Source organism: Manacus candei, unplaced genomic scaffold (genome assembly GCF_025592945.1).
Source record: "Manacus candei isolate 608988 ecotype Guabito, Panama unplaced genomic scaffold, ASM2559294v1 h1tg000182l, whole genome shotgun sequence".
In the NCBI taxonomy this organism is placed as follows: domain Eukaryota; kingdom Metazoa; phylum Chordata; class Aves; order Passeriformes; family Pipridae; genus Manacus; species Manacus candei.
The window spans coordinates 103688-125307 of NW_026138230.1; the positions used below are offsets into that span (position 1 = coordinate 103688).

A 21620-nucleotide genomic window follows, 5' to 3' on the forward strand; every position below is an offset into this window, starting at 1 on the left:
TGGTAGGTGTGTGTGAGGGGGTTCCCAGCGGGGCTGGGAGGGCGTGGTTGATGTCAGGGGTCCCAGGAGGGTCTGACGAGTGTCAGGGTGCCCCCTGGCATTGGGGTTCACGGTGGGAGGGCTCCCCCAGCAGGGTCCCCCCGGGTGGGGGGTACTGGGAGGTCTGACAGGTGTGGGGGTCCCCCCTGCAGGTGATTGCCCCCGAGGAGATCGTGGACCCCGACGTGGACGAGCACTCGGTGATGACGTACCTGTCCCAGTTCCCCAAGGCCAAGCTCCGGCCGGGGGCCCCCCTGCGCCCTCGGCCCCCCCAGCCCGGCCGCGCGCGCGCCTACGGGCCCGGTACGGGGGGCTGGGGGCTCTGGGAGCTGGGGGGGCTGTGGTGCCAGGATGGAGGGGGCAAAGGGGGTGTGGGGGTTTGGGAGTCCCCAGGAGGCTGCAGACCTGGCACAGGTGGGCTGTGGGGCTCATGGGGGGCTCAAGGACCCCACACAGGGAGACGTGGGGGAGCTCAGGGACACACAGGGACCCGGCACAGGAGGGACATGGAGGGGTTACTGGGGGGGGATGTAGGGGGGCTCAGGAACCCAGCACCAGAGGGGTCTTGGGGGGCCATGGGCTGTCAGCACATGAGACCCCACCCCAAGCCCAGGGACCCCTCTCTGACCCTGGGGTGTCACCTGTGCCCAAGGACACCCCGGGGACACCCCGGGGCCTCCACCACCAACCCAGGAAGATCCCAGGGTTCTCCAAGGGGCCCCCCATGCCCAGAGACCCCGCAAAATCCCCCCAGGCTCTCCCCCATACCCAAGAGACCCCCATGGATCCCCAGGTTCCCCCTGCCACCACCAAGGACCACCTGTTGGTCCCAAGTCGTGTGTGCTGTGGGATGCTGGGGGTTGGGGGCATGCTGGGAGGTTCTGGGGTGCTGGGGGTCCCTGGGGGGTTCTGGGGTGCTGGAACCCCCCTGACCCTCTCCCCCTGCAGGCATCGAGCCACAGGGAAACGTGGTGCTGCGCCCGGCCCAGTTCACGGTGGAGACCCTGGAGGCAGGCGTGGGCGAGGTCCTGGTCTATGTCGAGGACCCCGAGGGACACACTGAGGAGGTACAGGGGGCCCCAGCACCCCCTCTGGGGGATCCCCCCAGCAGCCCTCTCTGGGGGAGCCCTCCAGTGCCCTGGCTCTGTGTCACCCCCTTTCCCCGGTTTTGGGGTCTCTCCCCCCCACAGGCCAAGGTGGTCCCCAACAATGACAAGAAGCGAACGTACAGCGTCACCTACGTCCCCAAGGTCGCGGGGCTGCACAAGGTGAGGCCTGTGGTGACCCCCCTGTGACAGCCCCTCGCTACCCGCCCTGCATCCCCCCCCGTGACCCCCCCGTGACCCCCCCGTGACCCCCCCGTGACCCCCCCGTGACCCCCCTGTGACCCCCTGCCCTCCGTGCCCCCAGGTGACGGTGCTGTTCGCGGGGCAGAACATCGACGGGAGCCCCTTTGGGGTGGGCGTGGCCATGGCCCTGGGTGATGCCACCAAGGTGACGGCGCGTGGCCCCGGCCTGGAGCCCGTGGGCAACGTGGCCAACAAGGCCACCTACTTTGACATCTACACTGCAGGTGGGGGAATGGGGCGGCCGGGGGGCTCTGGGGACACGTCCTCATGGTGGTGTGGCTATGATGGGACCAGGTGGCTCTGGGGACGTGTCTTCTCGGTGGCATGGCTGTGGCATGACCCAGAGACTCTGGGGACATGTCCTCGGGGTGGTGTGGCTGTGGCATGACCCAGAGACTCTGGGGACATGTCCTCGGGGTGGTGTGGCTGTGGCATGAGTTGGTGGCACTGAGGTCATGTCCTCGTGATGACATGTGCATGGGGTGGCCTGGTGGCTGTGTGTCCTCATGGTGACAGGACGTGGCATGATCTCGTGGCTCAGGGACACATCCCTCTCATGCCTGGGCCACGGCATGGCCAGGTGGCTCTGGGGACGTGTTCTCATGGTGACCTGGCCATGGCATGACTTGGTGACACTGAGGCCACGTTCTCATGGTGACAATGGCCATGGGGTGTCTCGTGGCTCTGGGGATGTGTCCTCATGGTGACAGGGTCATGGCATGGCTGGGTGGCTCTGGGGACATGTCCTGGTGGCCTGGTGGCTCCCATGGTGGCCTGGCCGTGGCACTGAGCCTGTGTCCTGGTGGCAGGGGCCGGCTCGGGAGATGTGGGGGTGGTGATCACGGACCCCCAGGGCCGGCGGGACACAGTGGAGGTGATGCTGGAGGACAAAGGGGACAACGTGTTCCGCTGCACCTACCGGCCTGTCCTCGAGGGGCCACACACCATCTGTGTCACCTACGCTGGCACCCAGATCCCCAAGAGCCCCTTCACCGTCAACGTGGCTGAAGGTGAGACGCCCCCACCGGTCCCCACGTGGCCCCATGGCACCCACTGGTGACCAGAGTGGCCCCATGTCACCCATCAGTGGCCCCACAGCACCCACTGGTGACAGTCATGTCTCCAAGGCAGCTATTGGTGACCACAGGGGCCCCATGGCACCCAGTGGTGACCAGAGTGGCCCCATGTCACCCATCAGTGGCCCCACAGCACCCACTGGTGACAGTCATGTCTCCAAGGCAGCTATTGGTGACCACAGGGGCCCCATGGCACCCAGTGGGGACTGTGGTGGCCCACAATACCTGTCAGTGACCACAGTGGCCCCACAACACCCCTGTGGTTTTCCATGGCCCCAGGGGTGACCCTGTGGCCCCCTCAACCCCCCAGGAGGGCCCTCTGGTACCCCTGTCCCCAGGGTGTCCCCAGGGTGTCCCTGTGGCACCCATCAATCCCAGGGTGTCCTCAGGGGTTCCTTGTGTCCCTGGAGATCCCATGGCACCCCCCTGTCCATGGAGTGTCTCCAGGGTGTCCCCACAGGCACCTTCCAGCCCTGGGGACCCCATGGAACCCCACTGTCCCCAGAGTATCCCCACTGTGTTCCCATGGGCTTCTTACAATTCGGGGACCCCCTCCCCTCCCTGGAGTATCTCCAGGGTGTTCCCATGGGCATCTTCCAGCCCTGGGGACCCCCTACCCCTCCTTGTCCCTGGGGTTGTCCCCAGGGTCCCCCCGGTGGGTTTTGTGGGTGCTAACGGGGGTCTCCAGCCTGCACGCCCTCAGCGGTCCGGGCGGCGGGCCGGGGGCTGCAGCCACGGGGGATCCGGGTGCAGGAGGTGGCCGACTTCAAGGTCATGACACGGGGCGCGGGCAGCGGGGACCTGCGGGTGACACTGCGGGGGCCAGGTACGTGTCACTGCGGGGGCACGGGGGGCCGGGTGGTTGGGGGCACCACAGGGTGTGCCAAAGGGAGTCCACGTGTGGGGGGTCCCATTGGGGTACCCATGGGGTGGGTGCATCAGTGGGGGGTCTCCATGGAGGGATGGACATGGTTGCAGGTCCTACGTGGGCTCTAGGGTTGGGGGCCACCATGGGGTGGCTGGGGGTGGGTGGGTGCATGGGTAGGGGTCCCATGAGGGTGCCCGTGGGAGTTGGATGGTTGGGGGGCATCCCAGGGTTGGCCACGGGTGGGGGGGCACGATGGGGAGGTGCATGGTTGGGGGGTGCCCTGGGGGACATACCCGTGGTTGGGGGGTGCTTCTGGGGGGATTGTGGGTGCCCCCTGTGACCCCATGTGACGCCCCTCCCGCAGGGGGCACGGAGGAGCCGGTGACAGTGCGGGACGTGGGCGACGGCGTCTACGAGTGCGAGTACCTGCCCCGGGTCCCCGGCACCTACCAGGTGTCCATCACCTGGGGGGGCTACGCCATCCCCCGCAGGTCAGTGCCACACACAGGGGGCACCCCGGCAGGGGGAAGGAAAGTGAGGGGGCACCCCTCACTGCCCCTTCACTCTGAAACCCCTTCGAGGTGCAGGTGTCCCCCTGGGGGTGGGGGGGCCTGGGGGGATGTGGGAGGTGGGGGTGTCACAGTTCCTCCCCATCCTCCTCAGCCTGTTCGAGGTGCAGGTGTGTGAGGGGCGGGGGGCGTGCAGGGGTGGCACAGCCCCCCTCACACCGACCTGTCCCCCCAACCCCTTCGAGGTGCAGGTGTGTGAGGGGCGAGGGGCGTGCAGGGGTGGCACAGCCCCCCTCACACCGACCTGTCCCCCCAGCCCGTTCGAGGTGCAGGTGTCCCCCCAGCCGGGGACACAGAAGGTGCGGGCCTGGGGGCCGGGGCTCGAGGGAGGGGTCGTGGGACGCCCTGCAGACTTCGTGGTTGAGGCCATCGGCACCGAAGTGGGGACCCTCGGTGAGCCCAGAAAGGGGCACAGGGGGACAGGGTGGGGGCACCGCGGTGGGGATGTGGGGACAGGGTGGGGGGCACCCTGCAGGGACGTGGCACTGTGGAGGGTGTTGCTGTGGAGGGGACACGGGCATGGAATGGGTGATACCCTGCTGGGGACATGGGGACAGGCTGGAGGACAGGCACCATGGTGGGGTCCCCACTGCTGTGGTGACATGGGCACAGGGTGGGGCCCATGAAGGCGGGGACATGGGGCAGGCCGGGGGTGGCCACAGCAGGGATGTGGGGACATGGGTAATACCCCCCTAAGGACATGGGCACAGAACGGGGGACAGCAACCTGGGGCTTCCCGCTGTGAGGACGTGAAGACATGTTGGGTGTCACCCTGCTGGGGACTCGGGCATGGAGTGGGGACAAGGACGAGGTGCGGGGGTCCCGGTGGGGGCACAGGGTGACGGTGGCCGCGGTGCCCCCAGGGTTCTCCATCGAGGGCCCGTCGCAGGCGCGCATCGAGTGCGACGACAAGGGCGACGGCTCGTGCGACGTGCGGTACTGGCCCACGGAGCCGGGGCCCTACGCCGTGCACGTGGTGTGCGACGACGAGGACATCCGGGACAGCCCCTTCATGGCCGACATCCGCCCCGCGCCCCCCGACTCCTGGCCCGACAAGGTGCTGCGACCCACAGCTCCCCGCCAGGCCCCAGAGTGCCCTGCTGGGCCCCATCGCACCCCACTGCACCTCACCGTGGGTGCTGGGGGTGCCGGTGCCCCCCTGACCTCACCTGAATCCCCCCGTGCAGGTGAAGGCCTTCGGGCCGGGGCTGGAGCCCACGGGCTGCATCGTGGACCGCCCGGCCGAGTTCACCATCGACGCCCGCGGTGCCGGCAAGGGGCCCCTCAAGCTCTACGCACAGGTGGGTGCCAGTGGGCACCACTGGGTGACACTGGGTGATGCTGAGCACCTTTGAGTCCAGCTGGGCACTGCTGGGTTCCGTTGAATGACGCTGGACGTTGTTGGGTGCCCTTGAGCACTGCTGGGTGCTGTTGGGTGCCAGTGGGCGCCCCGTGCACCTTCAGTGCCGTTGGGCACCGCTGCGTCCCCTCATCTCCACCCCGGTGCCCACAGGACGCCGAGGGCTTCCCCATCGACATCAAGGTGAAGGACAACGGTGACGGCACCTTCCACTGCGTCTACATCCCCACCAAGGCCATCAAGCACACCGTCATCGTCGCCTGGGGGGGTGTCAACACTCCCAACAGCCCCTTCCGCGTGGGTGTCACGGGGGGCCTGTGGGGTGCTGGCATGACTGTGGGGGTCCAAGGGGGTGCAGAGAGGGGGTGCCAGTCATGGAGGGTGTTGAGGTGTCAGATGTGGGGTGTGGGGGTCCCATGGGGCACTGGGCATGGATGTCCCATAGGAATGGGGGGCCAGGGTAGGGCTGGGGGCCCATGGGGTGATGTGGATGGGGATGGGGGTCCCATGGAGTGCTGGATGTGGGGATGGGGGTCCCAGACCATTAAGGGTGCTGGGGTGGGGTTGGGGGTCTCCTGGAGTGGTGTGGATGGTGTGGTGGGGATGGAGGAGGGTGCCAGAATGGGGATGGGGGTCCCATGGGACAATGGTGGAGTTGGGAGTCTCAGCCCTATGGGGTGCCTGGCAGGGAGGGGTCTGTGCCCCTGCCCTGCAGGTGACACTGTGGGCCCACAGGTGAGCGTGGGCGAGGGCAGCCACCCCAGCAGGGTGAAGGTGCACGGGCCAGGCGTGGAGAAGACGGGGCTGAAGGCCAACGAGCCCACCTACTTCACCGTGGACTGCAGCGAGGCTGGGCAGGGTGGGTGATGGGGGGCACCCTGGGGATCCCTCTGTGGGCATGAGACTCGTGTCCTGTGTCCCTGGTCCTGCACTCCTGGTCCTCATTCTGCATTCCTGGTCCTGCTTCCCTGGTCCTGCATGTGCATCCCTGGTCCTGGGCTCCTTCGTCCTGGGTCCATCTGCCCCAGTCCTGGTCCTGCATCCCTGATTCTGCATCTCTGTTCCCGGTCCATTGTCCCTGGTCCTGGTCCAGGATTCCAGGGCCTGCATCCCTGCTCCTGCACCTGCATCCCTGGTCCATCATCCCCAGTCCTGGTCCAGCTCCCCACCTCGTGTACCCGGTTCCACCCCTCAGTGCCCCCCGGGACAGCGGGTGCCACTGACCCTGCCCCCACAGGTGACGTCAGCATTGGGATCAAGTGTGCCCCGGGGGTGGTGGGGCCGCTCGAGGCCGACATCGACTTTGACATCATCAAGAACGACAACGATACCTTCACGGTCAAGTACACGGCGCCGGGCGCGGGGCTCTACACCATCATGGTGCTCTTTGCCAACCAGGTTAGGGTGCCGGGGGTGCCCCCCGCCCCTGGGGGCCGGTGGGGCTGGAGCTCTGTCCCTGTGGTGCCCCCGTGTCACTGTGCCCTGGTGTCTGTCCCCAGGAGATCCCCTCCAGCCCCTTCCGCATCAAGGTGGACCCGTCCCACGACGCCAGCAAGGTCAAGGCTGAGGGACCCGGGCTCAGCCGCACGGGTGAGGGAGATGTGGGGCAGGGGTGGGGATGGGGGGTGTGGGGCAGGGGGTGCTGTGGGGCAGGGACCGTGATGCTGTGGGTCCCTGATGATGTGTGCAGGGGTGGAGGTGGGGACCCCCACCCAGTTCTGGGTGCTGTGAGTCCTGTGGGTCCCGCAGTGACTGATGATGTGTGCAGGGGTGGAGGTGGGGACCCCCACCCACTTCCGCGTGCAGACGCGGGGGGCGGGGAAGGCCCCCCTGGACGTTCGGTTCGCGGGGACCGGGCCCGGCCCGGCTGTCGCCGACTTCGAGGTCATCGACAACCACGACTACTCCTACACCGTCAAGTACACCCCGCTACAGCAGGTGGGTGCTGGGGCACCCCGACACACGGGAGGGGGCACCCTGACCTGGGGGAGGGACCTTGACCCGTGGGGGACACCGTAACCCTCCGGGCACCCACTGCCAAGTGCACCCCGCTGCAGCAGTTGGGTGTGGGGGTCACCGTGAGCCTGGGGGGGCACCCTGACCCACGAGGTCACCCCATGGAGGCACCCCAACCCATCTGTGCTCCCCAACCCATAGTGTCACCCACTGGGGCCTGCTCATTGACAGCCCATCCCCTGGGCACCCCCAAGGACAGCCCCCCAGACAACCCAGTGTATAGGGGGGGTATATGACACCTCTGGGCACCCCTATGAGCATCCCATCCCCTTGGCACCCTACCCCCATGAACACCCCCCCTCACATGGATACCCCACCCCTGTGGGTACTCCCATGGGGCAGCTACACCCCCACATAGGCACCAATCACCCCAGGGCACCCCCAGACCAATGAATGGCCCCCATCCCTGGAACTTCACCCCCCCAGCACTCATGGGTGACCCCCAGCACCCCTCTGTGGGTGCCCATCCCCTGCCCCCCGCTGGGTGCTGGTGTCCCCCAGCAGCACCCTGAGTTGGTGGTGTCCCCACAGGGCCCCCTGTCCGTGGTGGTCACCTACGGAGGAGACCCCATTCCCAAGAGCCCCTTCCCCGTCACTGTGGCCCCCCCCCTGCAGCTGGGCAAGGTCAAGGTGCAGGGGCTCAACAGCAGTGAGTGGGGGCACTGGGGGGGCACTGGGGAGGGCACTGGGGGGGGGAGCCCTCTGAATCTGGGGTACGGCATGGAAAGGGACCCTGGTGGGAACACTTGGGCATGGGGGCACCCTAAGGGGACACGTTCTGGTGGAAGGGGAACCTGAGTGAGGGGGTCAGCCTGGGAGGGCACCTTGGATATGAGGAGCACTCTGGTGGGGGGCACCCTTGGCTGTGGGATTCATCATGGAGTTGGGGCACGCGATGGCAGGGACATTGGGTATGGGGGGCAGCCTGAGGGGAGGACCCCCTGGATGTGGGGGGCACCCTGGATGTGGGGGACACTCATGGGTGGGGGTATGGCAGGGGGTTGACACACCCTGTGGGTGACACAACACCCCGAACGTGATGGGAAACACCTTTGGGTAGGGGTGCGTCCCCTGGGACGCACATGTGGACACACCCCTGGGTCTGGGGGACATATCTGGGTGTGGGGTTCTCCATGGGTCTGGGGGCACTCCAGGGGCATGTGTGTGCCTCCCCTGAGCGCAGGGTACCCCCCTGACCCCCATTCCCCCACAGAGGCGGAGGTGGGGCAGGTGCAGGAGTTCCACGTGGAGGCTCAGGGCGCGGGGGGCCAGGGGCACCTGGAGGTGAAGGTGACGGGCCCCTCACGCCGCCCCGTGCCCTGCACGGTGGGACCTGCGCCCCTCGGGGGCCCCCATCCCGTGAGCTTCACCCCCTCCGAGGAGGGGCCCCACCGCGTCGAGATCACCTACGATGGACACCCGGTGCCGGGCAGCCCCTTCCCCGTGGAGGCACTGCTGCCCCCCGACCCCTCCAAGGTGAGCTGGCACACGTGTGTGCAACGGGGGGGTGCGTGTGCCCCCCATGACCCCTGCATGTCCTCCCTGAATCCCACGTGTCTCTCTGCCTCTGGGTGGTGGCTTCAGGGCCATAGCTGCAGCATGGGGGTCCCCCACATGTCTCTGGCCACCACGTGTACCTGTGTCCCCCCTGACGCCCACATGTCTCTGGCCCCCCTGACCCCCACGTGACTCTGTCCCCCCTGACCTGTCTCTGTCTCTCCCCTGTCTCTCCCCTGTCTCTCCCCTGTCTCTCCCCTGTCTCTCCCCTGACCCCCTGTGTCCTTGTGCCCACAGGTGGTGGCCTCAGGGCCGGGGCTGCAGGGCGGCCGTGTGGGGGTCCCGGCGCCCTTCTCCATCGCCACGCAGGGCGCTGGCAGCGGGGGGCTGGGGCTGACGGTGGAGGGGCCCTGCGAGGCCAAGATCGAGTGCCAGGACAACGGGGACGGCTCCTGTGCCGTGTCCTACCTGCCCACGGTGCCCGGCGAGTACCACATCAACATCCTCTTTGCCGGGCGCCACATCCCGGGCAGCCCCTTCACGGCCGCGGTCACGGCGCCCTTCGACCCGGCCAAGGTGACGGCGTCGGGGCCGGGGCTGGAGCGCGGCCGGGCAGGCGAGGCGGCCGCCTTCTCCGTGGACTGCTCGCAGGCCGGCGAGGCCGAGCTCACCATCGAGATCCGCTCCGAGGCCGGCGTCAAGGCCGAGGTGCTGGTGCAGAACAACCGCGACGGCACCTACGCCATCACCTACACCCCGGCCTGCGCCGGCGCCTACACCATCACCATCAACTACGGCGGCCTCCCGGTCCCCAACTGCCCCGTGCGCGTCACCGTCGACCCGGCCATCGACACCAGCAGCGTCAAGGTCTACGGCAAAGGCGTGGAGCCGAGAGGTGAGGGGGCGGCCACGCAGGGGCTGCTCACCACGGGCACGTCCTCCCCGTGGGGATCTCCTTCCCACGGGCATCTCCTCCCCACGGGCGTCCCATCCATGTGGGCACCTCCTCCCCATGGACATCCCCCACAGCCACTTCTTCCCCATGAGGACCTTCTCCCCGAGGGCGTTCCATCCCCGTGGGCATGTCTTCCCCTTGGATACCACCATGGGCATCTCCCCTCCATGGGCATCTCCATGGACACCCCATCCCTGTGGGTACCCCTTCACTGTGGACACCTCCACTCATGGGCATCCCAACCCCACAGTCACCTCGTCCCCATGGGCACTCCATGGGTATCCCCTCTTGGGGGTGGTCATCTGCACCCCATGGACATGTCCTCTGCGTGGACACCTCTTCCTTTCACAGACACCCCCGTGGCCACGAACACCCCCATGGGCACTGACATGTCCTCCCCATTGGGCACCCCATGGACACCCCCTCCCCATGGGCACCCCCTCTCACAGAGGGTCTCCTGGGCACCCCATAGGCACCTTCTCCCCACAGGCACCTCCTCCCCTGTCCCCCTAACCCTAATCCCACCACTACTCAGGGGTCTCTGTGGCTTCCCCCCCACTCGCCTCTCTCATGGGGGGAGGGTGGACTCTGGAGTTTCAGAGTGTGGGATGGGGCCGTGGGGGTGTGCCAGGACACCCCTGAGCCCCCTGTGTGTGCTGAGAGGGCCATGGGTGCTCAGGGGGCGCAGGGAGAGACCCCCAGGTGAGCTCCAGGCCCCCCCTGACCCTCCTGTGCCCCGCAGGGGTGCTGCGGGAGGTGGGCACTGAGTTCACGGTGGACGCGCGGGCTCTGGCCCCTGCGGGGGGGCCCCACGTCCGGGCACGGGTGCTGAACCCCTCGGGGACCCCCATCGACACCTTCGTCACCGACCTCGGCGACGGCACCTACCGCGTGGAGTACACGCCCTTCGAGGAGGGTGAGGGACCCCCACAGCCCCCCGGGAACCCCAACACCCCCTGAGGACCCCCAGGGACCCTGAGCCCCAACAGGGACTCTCTCTGCACCTCCCCAGGACCCCAACACTCCCATGGGACCCCAAGTCCTGGCCAGGCATCCTCCGTTCCCCATGGGGTACCCCCAGAGAGGGACCTTCCCAAACCACATCCAAGTGGGCAACCCTCTCAATTCCCCCTGTCCCCCCAGAACCACAGACCCCCAAACCCCCTGAGACAGCCCCAAACTCCACTCAGGGACCCCCAGCCACTCCCCAAAACCTCATTCAAGAACCCCCAAACCCCCTTAAACCCCCCCCCAAGGGATTCCCAAAGTCCCTGAGACCCTCCAAACCCCACCCAGGGACCCCAAATCCCCTGAAACCCCCACAAAACCGCCAAAGAACCACATCCCACCCCACCAAAGGATCCCCAACCTCCACCCAAACCCCACCCAGGGACCCCCAAATACCTCGAGAGCCCCCAGCCCCTCCCTGAGACCCCTCCCTGCCATGGGCAGTGTGTGACTGTCCCTGTCACAGGGCTGCACCGGGTGGAGGTGACATATGACGACGTGGCGGTCCCCAAGAGCCCCTTCCGCGTGGGGGTGGCCGAGGGCTGTGACCCCACACGCGTGCGGGCGCATGGCCCCGGCCTGGAGGGCGGCTTGGTGGGCACAGCCAACCACTTCACCGTGGAGACCAGGTGGGCACTGACCCCGAGCCCCTCAACTCCCACCCTCAACTCCCACCCCATACCCGCAGACCTCCCCCCAGAGGTGTCACCTCTGTCCCAGGCCACCAACCCACCATCTCCATCCCCTGCCATGGAGGAGCCATGTCCATCCTCTTGCATTGGATGTACCGCCTGTGTCCCCTCCCTTGGATGTGCCACCTCCATCCCAGGTCACCAAACCTGCATCTCCATCCCCTTTGCCATGGAGGTGCCACCTTCATCTCTTGTCACCAGCCGGCCATCTCCACCCTCTGCCATCAGTGTGCCACCTCCAACCCCTGCCACCGGTGTGGCACCTACATGGCATGGCCCCCAACATGCCACTCCATCTCCCTGCCACTAGCACGGCACCCCCACCTCACTGCCTTGGTGGTGGCACCTCCCCCCCTTGCCACAGAGGTGGCACCTCCATCCCACTGCCACCGTGTCACCTCCATCTCCCCACCACGGCCATTCTCCCGCACGGTCCCACCGTGCCCACATCCCCCCCTGACCAGTGGTGTTTCTCCAGGGGCGCGGGCACCGGGGGGCTGGGTCTGGCCATCGAGGGTCCCTCAGAGGCCAAGATGTCCTGCAAGGACAACAAGGACGGGAGCTGCGCGGTGGAGTACGTGCCCTTCACGCCCGGTGACTACGACGTCAACATCACCTTCGGCGGCCACCCCATTCCCGGTGCGGGGGGACACGGGGATGGGCGGGGGGGAGGTGTCCCGGTGGGCGTCTGTTGGCCACAGGGCCACGCTGTGGTGATACCATGGTGGCCCCATGCCCAAGCCGTCCTCTGCCTCTGCTATCCCCGTGGCCATGGCTTTGATATCCCCATGGCCACAGTGACCCTACAGCCACACTGTGCCCATGCCCATGCTGAGCCCTTCCCCATGCTGATCCCATGGCCATGCAGTCATTGTGCCCACATTGACCCCATGGTTAGGTTGTCCCCGTGGCCAAACTGACCTCACGGGCATGTTGAACTCATGGCTCCCATTGACCCCATGGCCACGTTGACCCTCTGGTCACACTGTCCCCATGCCCATTTTGAACCCATGGCCATGTGGACCCTACAGCTGTGTTGACCCCATGGGCATGTCAACCTCATGAACACGTTGGCCCCACACTGTGCCCATGCCCACTGTGGACACACTGACCCTACAGCCATACTGTCCCCGTGCCCATTATGATCCTAAGGATATGTTGGCCTCAGGGCCACGCCGACCTCACCCTCATGCTGACCCCATGCCCATGCTGACCCCATGCCCACATTGACCCAATGGCCATGCCACCCCCATCCCCACCCTACCCTGCCCCCGCAGTGCCCACTCCATGCACTGACCCCTTCCCCCTGCAGGGAGCCCGTTCCGGGTGCGGGTGCGGGATGCCGTGGACCCCTCGAAGGTGACGTGCTCGGGGCCGGGGCTGGGCCCCACTGTCCGTGCGCGGCTGCCCCAGACCTTCACCGTGGACGTCAGCGCCGCGGGGCGCGCGGCCCTCGAGGTGACGCTGCTGGGGCCCGCCGGTACGTGGGGACGTGGGGGGTGGAGGCCCTGTCTTGTGGGGTGTCCTAACCCTGCCCAGTGGATCCCATGGTCCACAGGGTGTCCTGCTCCTTGGGATGTCCTGACCCATAGATGTCCTGCATCATGGCTTGTCCAACCCATGGATGCCATGTTCCATAGGGTGTCCTGCCCTGTGACATGCCCTGCTCTATAGGGTGTCCTACCCATGGATATCCTGCTCCACAGAATGTCCAGCCCCATGGATGCCCTTCTCCCTAGGACGTCCTGCCCCATGGAGTTCCCTGCTCAGGGATGTCCTGCCCCACATGCTACTCTATACCCTCCATGTTCCCCTGCTCCATATGTCCCCCTGCCTCACATATCACCACCCCACATGTCCTGCTGCCCCACAGGGCTGCCGGAGCCGCTGGAGGTCCGAGACAACGGTGACGGCACCCATAAGGTCACCTACACCCCGGCCACCGACGGACCCTACACCGTGGCCGTCAAGTACGGAGGGCAGGAGGTGCCGCGCAGGTGAGACCCCACCTGGGGTGGATGGGTGGGGACACAGGACCCCCCACAGCCTGAGGGTCCCGGCACTCCCCTTATCCCCTACCTCCACAGCCCCTTCAAGGTGATGGCGCTGCCAGCCCACGATGCCAGCAAGGTGCGGGCGAGCGGCCCCGGGCTGAGCGCGGGGGGCATCCCCGCCAGCCTCCCCGTCGAGTTCACCATCGACGCCCGCGACGCAGGCGAGGGGCTCCTCACCGTGCAGATCCTGGTCAGTGTAGGGGGGGAACGTGGGGGGCATGGGAGGTGTGAGGGGACAGATGGGGGGTGGGTGAGGGGCTTCTCACTGTGCAGATCCTGGTCAGCGTAGGGGGGAACATGTGGGGACCTGGGGAGTGGGCGAGGGGCTGCTCATGGTGCAGATCCTGGTCAGTGCCAGGGGGAGACACGGGGTGCCCCTTCCCTCACATACCGGGGTGCTGAGCACGGGGCACCGATGGGGGTTGCCTGCAGGACCCCGAGGGGCAGCCCAAGAAGGCGTCGATCCGGGACAACGGGGATGGCACCTACACGGTATCCTACGTGCCCGACGTGCCGGGGCGCTACACCAGCACCGTCAAGTACGGGGGGGACGAGATCCCCGCGTCGCCCTTCCGCGTCCTCGCCGTGCCCGCCGGCGATGCCAGCAAGTGCCTCGTCACAGGTGGGGCTGCCCCACAGTGTCCTCATGCTGATCCATGCTATCCCTTGCTGCCCCATGGCGTTCCCTCGCTGATCCACAGCATCCCCTCGCTGATCCACAGCGTTCCCTCACTGACCCACAACGTCCCCTCACTGACCCGTGGTGTCCCCTCGCTGCCCCGTGGCATCCCCTCACTGCCCTGTGGTGTCCTTTTGCTGGCCCACCGCATCCCTCGCTGACCCACCATGTCCCCGTGCTGCCCCATGGCATCCCCTCCTACCTCACGGCATCCACATGCTGACCGACAGTGTCCCCTTGCTGCCCCACAGCACCCAGCCCACCCCAGACACCCCTGCCTTGCCCCCTGGCACCCCACTGCTGCCCCCAGCACCCCCACCTGCCCCACTGCTGCCTCACAGCACCCCCACTGCCCCCCAGCACCCCCACTGCCCCCCAGCACCCCCACCTGCCCCACTGCTGCCCCCAGCACCCCTCACTGCCCCCCAGCACCCCCACCTGCCCCACTGCTGCCCCCAGCACCTCTCACTGCCCCCCAGCACCCCTACCTGCCCCACTGCTGTCCCCAGCACCCCCCAGCACCCCCCAGCCCTGCCCCATGGCGCAGTGGGGATGAGAGGGTGCCCCCAGGACAGGATGTGCCGGCCCCCCCCGGAAGCCCCCGGCCCCCTCGGCCCCCCCGGCCCCCCAGCCAGCCCCCAACCCCTTCTCACCGCTCTCCCTGGTCTCTCTTGCAGTATCCATTGGGGGCCATGGACTGGGTAAGTGGCGCCGGGGGGGCAGTTGGGGGGCTGGGGGGGGCAGTTGGGGGGTAGTTTTGGGGTCCCCCCATGGCCCTGACCCCGCCCTCCCCTGCAGGCGCCTGCCTGGGCCCCACGATCCAGATCGGGGAGGAGACGGTGATCACGGTGGACGCGAAGGCAGCGGGACAGGGAAAGGTCACCTGCAAGGTGTCGACTCCCGACGGCGCCGAGCTGGATGTGGACGTGGTGGAGAACCACGACGGCACCTTCGACATCTTCTACACCGCGCCCGAGCCCGGCAAATACGTCATCACCATCCGCTTCGGCGGGGAGCACGTCCCCAACAGCCCCTTCCACGTCCTGGTGGGTGGGGGACCGGGGGCTCTGTGAGTCTGGGGGGTTGTGGTGGGCACCACGGGGCAGAGATTTTGGAGACCAGGGTGACACCATGGAGCAGGGAGACTGTGGTGGGGTTGAACATCATGGTGGGCACCAAGGGACAGAGAGCTGGTCAGTGAGAAGTAATGAGAGCACAATGGGCTCCATGGGGTTGGGTGACCATGATGGGAGTCATGGAATTGCAAGACCCTGGTGGGCACCCTGGGACAGTGTCAGGACCATGGTGGCCACCATGGAGCTAAGAGAGTTGGGAGACCATGGTGGGTTAGGGTTAGGGTTAGACCATGGTGAGTGCCATGGGGTTGGGTGACCATGGTGAGCGCCGTGGGGCCAGGGTCAAGGTGGGCACTGTGGGGTTTGGAGGCTGCGAGGGTCACTCTGGGGCTGGGAACCTGGGGTTCTCACCCCCCACTACAGCCACCCCAGGGCTGGGAGCCCACCACGGGGTTCTCACCCTCCTCTCTGCCATACAATCAGGCCACGGATGAGCCCCCGGCCACCGCTGAGAACCTCCGGCCCTTCAACCTCGTCATCCCCTTCACGGTGCAGAAGGGTGAGATCACAGGTACAGGGCGGGGTCAGGGGGACAGGGAGCACCCTGTGAGGCACCAGTCCCCCTTGGTGCCCCTGCTGACACGGTGCCCCCAGGCGAGGTGCGGATGCCCTCGGGGAAGACAGCGCGGCCCAACATCACCGACAACAAGGACGGGACGGTGACGGTGCACTACGCCCCCTCCGAGAAGGGGCTGCACGAGATGGACATCCGCTACGATGGCAACCACATCCCTGGTGAGCCACCCGGGCACGGGGAGGTGGCTGAGGAAGGTCGATACCACCATGCCCTGGTTGGTGTTGGGGTGTCCCTGTTGGGTCCCCGGTTGGTCACCCCTTGGTTTAGGGTGTCCCTGTGGGGCCCCTGACTGTCGTTGTCCATGTCCCCAGGGAGTCCCCTCCAGTTCTACGTGGATGCCATCAACCCACGCCATGTCAGTGCCTACGGGCCGGGCCTGAGCCACGGGATGGTCAACAAGCCCTGCACCTTCACCATCGTCACCAAGGACGCCGGCGAGGGTCAGTGGTGGCCAAGAGGAGCTGGGACGGTCATGGGGACCCCTCAGTGCTACCAGGAGGGGCTGGAAATCCCTGGTGCCTCCTGACACATCCTGACACCTCCTGTACCCCCAGGTGGGCTGTCGCTGGCAGTGGAAGGTCCCTCCAAGGCAGAGATCACCTGCCAGGACAACAAGGACGGGACGTGCACCGTGTCCTATCTGCCCACAGCCCCCGGTGACTACAGCATCATTGTGCGCTTCGACGACAAACACATCCCGGGCAGCCCCTTCACTGCCAAGATCACTGGTGAGATGGGGAGGGACAGCAGGGGCTGGGGGTCCTGGGGGTCCTTGGAGTCTCCACGTGGCCATGGGGGCACCTGTGTGGTCATAGGGCCTATGGCGTGGTCATGGGGACACCCGTGGGGTCACGGGGACACCTTCCTCATGGCCACTGGGACCCCATCAAACAACTGTGATGTCCCTTGTCCAACCCTGGCCACCAGGGCTCCCCATCCCATGGCCTTGGGGACCTCATGGAGCTTTGGAGACCCCAATTCATGGCCACGGGGACCTCACATAGCTTTGGGGACCATATCACATGTGGACCTTGTGGGGTCCCTATCCATGAACTTGAGGACCCTATTCACATGTCTTTGGGCAACCTCCGGCCCTGAGGGTCCTCTCTGTGTGATCATGGGGACCTTGTGGGGCCTTGGGCACACCATCCCATGGCCTTTGGGACCCCATCCATCCCGGCCCCCACCCTGAGCTGATGTCCCCTCCGATGATGTCTCTGCAGGGGATGATTCCATGCGCACGTCCCAGCTCAACGTGGGCACCTCGACCGACGTGTCGCTGAAGATCGCAGAGACAGACCTGAGCCTGCTGGCGGCCACCATCCGCGCACCCTCGGGCAACGAGGAGCCCTGCCTGCTCAAGAGGCTGCCCAACCGCCACATCGGTGTGTGGGGACACGGGGACACCGTGGGGACACTGTGGGGACACGGGGACACTGTGGGGACACTGTGGGGACACGGGGACACCGTGGGGACACTGTGGGGACACGGGGACACCGTGGGGACACTGTGCAGGCACAGGGACATGGGTGCAGTAGAACTGGGACGTGGGCCCATGAAAGGGGGATGTGGGACTTGGGCACTTAGCGGGACAGGGGACAGAAGGGTTGAGAAGTCGCAGGAATGGGTGGCCCCGTGGCGTTGGGTCGCCAGGGATTGGTGGCCATAATCAGGGGATGTGGGTGGTGATGAGGGACTGATGGAGATGGTCAGCGGCTGGTTATGGTGGCCATGGGTTGGTAGAACTGCCCAGAGGTTGGTTGTGGTGGCCAAGGGCTGGAGGAGATGGCCAGGGCTGGGTGTCTGGCCAGGGGCTGGTGGTGGTGGCCGTGGGTTGGTGATGGGCAGGGCTGGTGGTGGTGGCCGTGGGTTGGTGATGGGCAGGGCTGGTGGTGGTGGCCATGGGTTGGTGATGGGCAGGGCTGGTGGTGGTGGCCGTGGGTTGGTGATGGGCAGGGCTGGTGGTGGTGGCCGTGGGTTGAGGGTGGGATGTGACCATGGTGTCCCCCCAGGCATCTCATTCACGCCCAAGGAGGTGGGCGAGCACGTGGTGAGCGTGCGGAAGAGTGGGCAGCACGTCACCAACAGCCCCTTCAAGATCCTGGTGGGGCAGTCGGAGATTGGCGACGCAGGCCGGGTCAAGGTGTGGGGCCAAGGGCTGCTGGAGGGCCACACCTTCGAGGTGGCTGAGTTCATCGTGGACACGCGCAGCGCTGGTGAGGCCACGGGGGGAGTTGGCCATGGCCAGGGCCGGGATGGGGTGGTGGCTGTGGTTATGACCAGGGTGAAATGGTGGCCATGACCACGTGTTGGTTTTAGCCACCCAAGGATGGGGTGGTGGCTTTGATGGCTGGGTTGGGGTGGTGTCCATGGCGTGGCCATTTCCAGGACAGGGAGAGCCACCATGGGACACCTCTGAGTGTGTCCCTGTGGTCGCCCAGGCTATGGCGGGCTGGGCCTGTCCATCGAGGGCCCCAGCAAGGTGGACATCAACTGTGAGGATGTGGAGGATGGCACCTGCAAGGTCACCTACTGCCCCACTGAGCCCGGCAACTACATCATCAACATTAAGTTTGCCGACAAACATGTTCCAGGTGGGGCCAGGGGGACGAGGGGGGGCACAGGGGTGCAGTGCAGGGCACTGGGACCCCCGGAGGGGTGACAGCTTCCTGAGGTGACCTTCTCCTGCAGGGAGCCCCTTCACAGTGAAGGTGACGGGTGAGGGCCGGATGAAGGAGAGCATCACGCGCCGGCGGCAGGCACCTTCCATCGCCACCGTGGGCAGCACCTGTGACCTCAACCTCAAAATCCCAGGTAGGCTTGGCCTTCCTCCTCCTCCTCCTCCTCCTCCTCCTCTTCTCCTTCATCCTCCATCCTCCTCCTCCTCCGTGGGCTGAGATGCCTCTCAGCCATTCCAGCTCTGACTTCTCCCTCTTTCTTCCTTCTCTTCCCGCTGTGTGTCTGTGTCCGTGTCCTTCCGTGCGCCTGCGCCTGTGTCCGTGCGTCCCTCCGGGTGTGCCACCACTCACCGGTACCTCCATCCACATCCTTTGTCCATCCCTGGCTTCATCCACCCATGGCTCCGTACATCACTGCAACCATCCCTACATCCATCCCCGTGTCCATCCCTCCCTGCACCAACCCCTACTTCCATCCCTGTGCCACCCGTGTCTGCACCCACCATGATTCCATCATCCCTGTGTCCATCCTTGTCTCCATCCCTGTGACCATCCCTATCTCCACCTGTTCATGTCTCCACCCATCCCTACATCCATCCCCGCGTTCATCCAACCCTGTGTCCATCCACATCCCCATGTCCCCACCACTCCTCTGGGCACCTTTCTGTCCTCCCTCCCTGTGCCCACGTCCTGTGGTCCCCTCCGTGTCCACGTGGTCCCCCCGTGCCCCCGCTGTCCCTGTGTGTCCCCGCTGTCCGCCCGTGTCCCCGCGGGGCGTTCCCCAGGGAACTGGTTCCAGATGGTGTCGGCGCAGGAGCGGCTGACGCGCACGTTCACGCGCAGCAGCCACACGTACACGCGCACGGAGCGCACCGAGATCAGCAAGACGCGCGGCGGGGAGACCACGCGCGAGGTGCACGTGGAGGAGTCGACCCGCGTGGGCGGCGCCTTCCCCCGGGCCCCCCCGGAGCCCTTCGGCACCTTCGGGGCCTTCGGGCCCCGCGAGGGCATCGGCGCCTTCGGGGCCCCTGCGCGCACACACGAGGGTGCGTCCTACGGGGGCTGTGAGGGCAGCGGGGTGGCTGCAGGGCTGGGGGTGCACGGGGGGGGGTGAGCAGGGCACTGGGTGAGCAGGGCACTGGGTGAGCAGGGCACTGCCTGCATGGGGCTGGGTGAGCAGGGCACTGGGTGAGCAGGGCACTGGGTGAGCAGGGCACTGGGTGAGCAGGGCACTGCCTGCACGGGGCTGGGTAAGCAGGGTGCACTGCCTGCACGGGGGGCAGCTGCACTGGCACACGCGGGTGCGTTTGCACGAGGACCACGTGCTCTGGGGCAGGACACTGGGCTTGCACGAGGGCTGGGTGTGTGAGAGGGGCGTGTGAGTGCAGGAGAGTGTTTGCACAAGGACTGGGTGTAGGGGAGCACCAGTATGTTTGCATAGGGCTGGGTTTGCACAGGACTGGGTTTGCACGAGGGCTGGCTGTGCACGGCAGTGGGCTTGCATGAGGGCTGAGCTCACTTGCATGTGGGAGTGCCCTTGCACAGCGGTGTGTGTGCTCACAGGGATGTGTGTGTGCTCACAGGGATGTGTGTGCGCTCACAGGGATGTGTGTGTGCTCACAGGGTGTGTGTGTGTGCTCACAGGGATGTGTGTGTGCTCACAGGGGCTGTGTGTGTGCTCACAGGGATGTGTGTGTGCTCACAGGGGGTGTGTGTGTGCTCACAGGGGCTGTGTGTGTGCTCACAGGGGCTGTGTGTGTGCTCACAGGGATGTGTGTGTGCTCACAGGGGGTGCACAGCTGCTCTTGGGGTGGTGTGTGCTCATGGAGTGCGTGTGCTCTTGGGGTTTGTGTGCTCAAAAGGATGTGTGTGTGCTCACAGGGGGTGTGTGTGCTCACAGGGATGTGTGTGTGCTCACAGGGATGTGTGTGTGCTCACAGGGGGTTTGTGTGCTCACAAGGATGTGTGTGTGCTCACAGGGGGTGCACAGCTGCTCACGGGGTGTGTGTACTCACAGGGTGTGTGTACTCACGGGGTGTGTGCTCACACGAGGTGTGTGTGCTTATGGCAGGTCCCCACGTGCTGAGAGGGTTGTGTGTGCCCTTGGCATGAGTGTGCAAACTCACATGTGAATGTGCTTGTGTGAGCATGTGCACGCTGGCAAGCGCATGTGTGTCCTGTGTGTAAAGGGCACAGGGGGTGCCCATGGGCTCTAGTGGGTGTCTGGATGTCAGGGCACCCTGGGGCCAGGATGGTGAGGTGACAGTGACAGTGTGACTGAGTGCTGGGGTGCCAGGGTGCCCTGGTGATGGGGTGGTGGGGTGATGCGGTGACAGGGTGACAATGGTGCTGAGGTGCTGGGGTGCCCTAGTGTTCGGGTGCCAGATTTACAGAAGGATAGAGTGATGTGGTGACAAGGTGCCCTGGTGACAGGTGACAACATGCCCCAGTGATGGGGTGCCATATTGGCACAGTAATGGGGTGATGTTGAGGTAGTGCCGGGGTGCCCAGGTGCCCGGGGTGATGAGATGTGTGCCCGCAGGCGAGGCGTCGGTGCAGGAGCTGACGGCGCAGGTGCTGAGCCCGTCGGGGCAGCGGCGCGAGGCCGAGGTGGTGCCGGGGGCCGCGGGGGTCTACAGCGTGCGCTTCGTGCCCCAGGAGACGGGCGCCCACACCGTCAGCGTCAAGTTCCGGGGCCAGCACGTGCCCGGGAGCCCCTTCCAGTTCACCGTGGGGCCCCTGGGAGAGGGCGGTGCCCACAAGGTGCGCGCGGGGGGCACCGGCCTTCAGCGCGCCGTGGCTGGCACGCCAGGTACGGGGGTCTGCCAGGAACGGGGGGGCTCTGCCTGGCATGGGGGGTCTGCCAGGTACGGGGGGGTCAGCCAGGTATGGGGAAGGCATGGGGGCATGGGGGGCATTGGGGCAACTGGGGAGATAGGGAGGGTCTGGGTGTGATGGGGATGGGGGGCAATGAGGGAGGTGTGGAGGCCAATGGGGAGGTTGGTGCTATTGTGGGGCTGGGGTTGTGGGGACAGTGGGGGGTCTGGGTGCTGTTGGGTGATGGGGG

General features: G+C 66.4%; 1 protein-coding gene across 2 annotated transcripts in view; it reads left to right on the top strand.

Annotated features, from left to right (window-relative positions):
- FLNC (filamin C) overlaps nt 1–21620 on the top strand; it is a 30248-nt gene that overhangs the window by 4258 nt on the left and 4370 nt on the right. The window contains exons 4-40 of one of the 2 annotated variants that reach the window (XM_051773973.1): nt 192–342; nt 988–1106; nt 1230–1307; nt 1450–1612; nt 2198–2398; nt 3153–3290; nt 3697–3823; nt 4158–4294; nt 4765–4958; nt 5089–5202; nt 5415–5558; nt 5997–6120; nt 6499–6659; nt 6761–6851; nt 7030–7199; nt 7809–7926; nt 8491–8753; nt 9072–9669; nt 10472–10645; nt 11204–11366; nt 11908–12068; nt 12742–12909; nt 13303–13426; nt 13517–13673; nt 13916–14105; nt 14840–14863; nt 14961–15208; nt 15722–15809; nt 15893–16033; nt 16187–16315; nt 16430–16603; nt 17099–17260; nt 17888–18091; nt 18317–18469; nt 18567–18689; nt 19339–19599; nt 21096–21365. In XM_051773973.1, coding sequence (XP_051629933.1) covers nt 192–342; nt 988–1106; nt 1230–1307; nt 1450–1612; nt 2198–2398; nt 3153–3290; nt 3697–3823; nt 4158–4294; nt 4765–4958; nt 5089–5202; nt 5415–5558; nt 5997–6120; nt 6499–6659; nt 6761–6851; nt 7030–7199; nt 7809–7926; nt 8491–8753; nt 9072–9669; nt 10472–10645; nt 11204–11366; nt 11908–12068; nt 12742–12909; nt 13303–13426; nt 13517–13673; nt 13916–14105; nt 14840–14863; nt 14961–15208; nt 15722–15809; nt 15893–16033; nt 16187–16315; nt 16430–16603; nt 17099–17260; nt 17888–18091; nt 18317–18469; nt 18567–18689; nt 19339–19599; nt 21096–21365 — 6205 coding nt within the window. The remainder of the gene's footprint in view (nt 1–191; nt 343–987; nt 1107–1229; nt 1308–1449; nt 1613–2197; nt 2399–3152; nt 3291–3696; nt 3824–4157; nt 4295–4764; nt 4959–5088; nt 5203–5414; nt 5559–5996; nt 6121–6498; nt 6660–6760; nt 6852–7029; nt 7200–7808; nt 7927–8490; nt 8754–9071; nt 9670–10471; nt 10646–11203; nt 11367–11907; nt 12069–12741; nt 12910–13302; nt 13427–13516; nt 13674–13915; nt 14106–14839; nt 14864–14960; nt 15209–15721; nt 15810–15892; nt 16034–16186; nt 16316–16429; nt 16604–17098; nt 17261–17887; nt 18092–18316; nt 18470–18566; nt 18690–19338; nt 19600–21095; nt 21366–21620) is intronic. The other variant, XM_051773974.1, reaches the window with a different exon arrangement.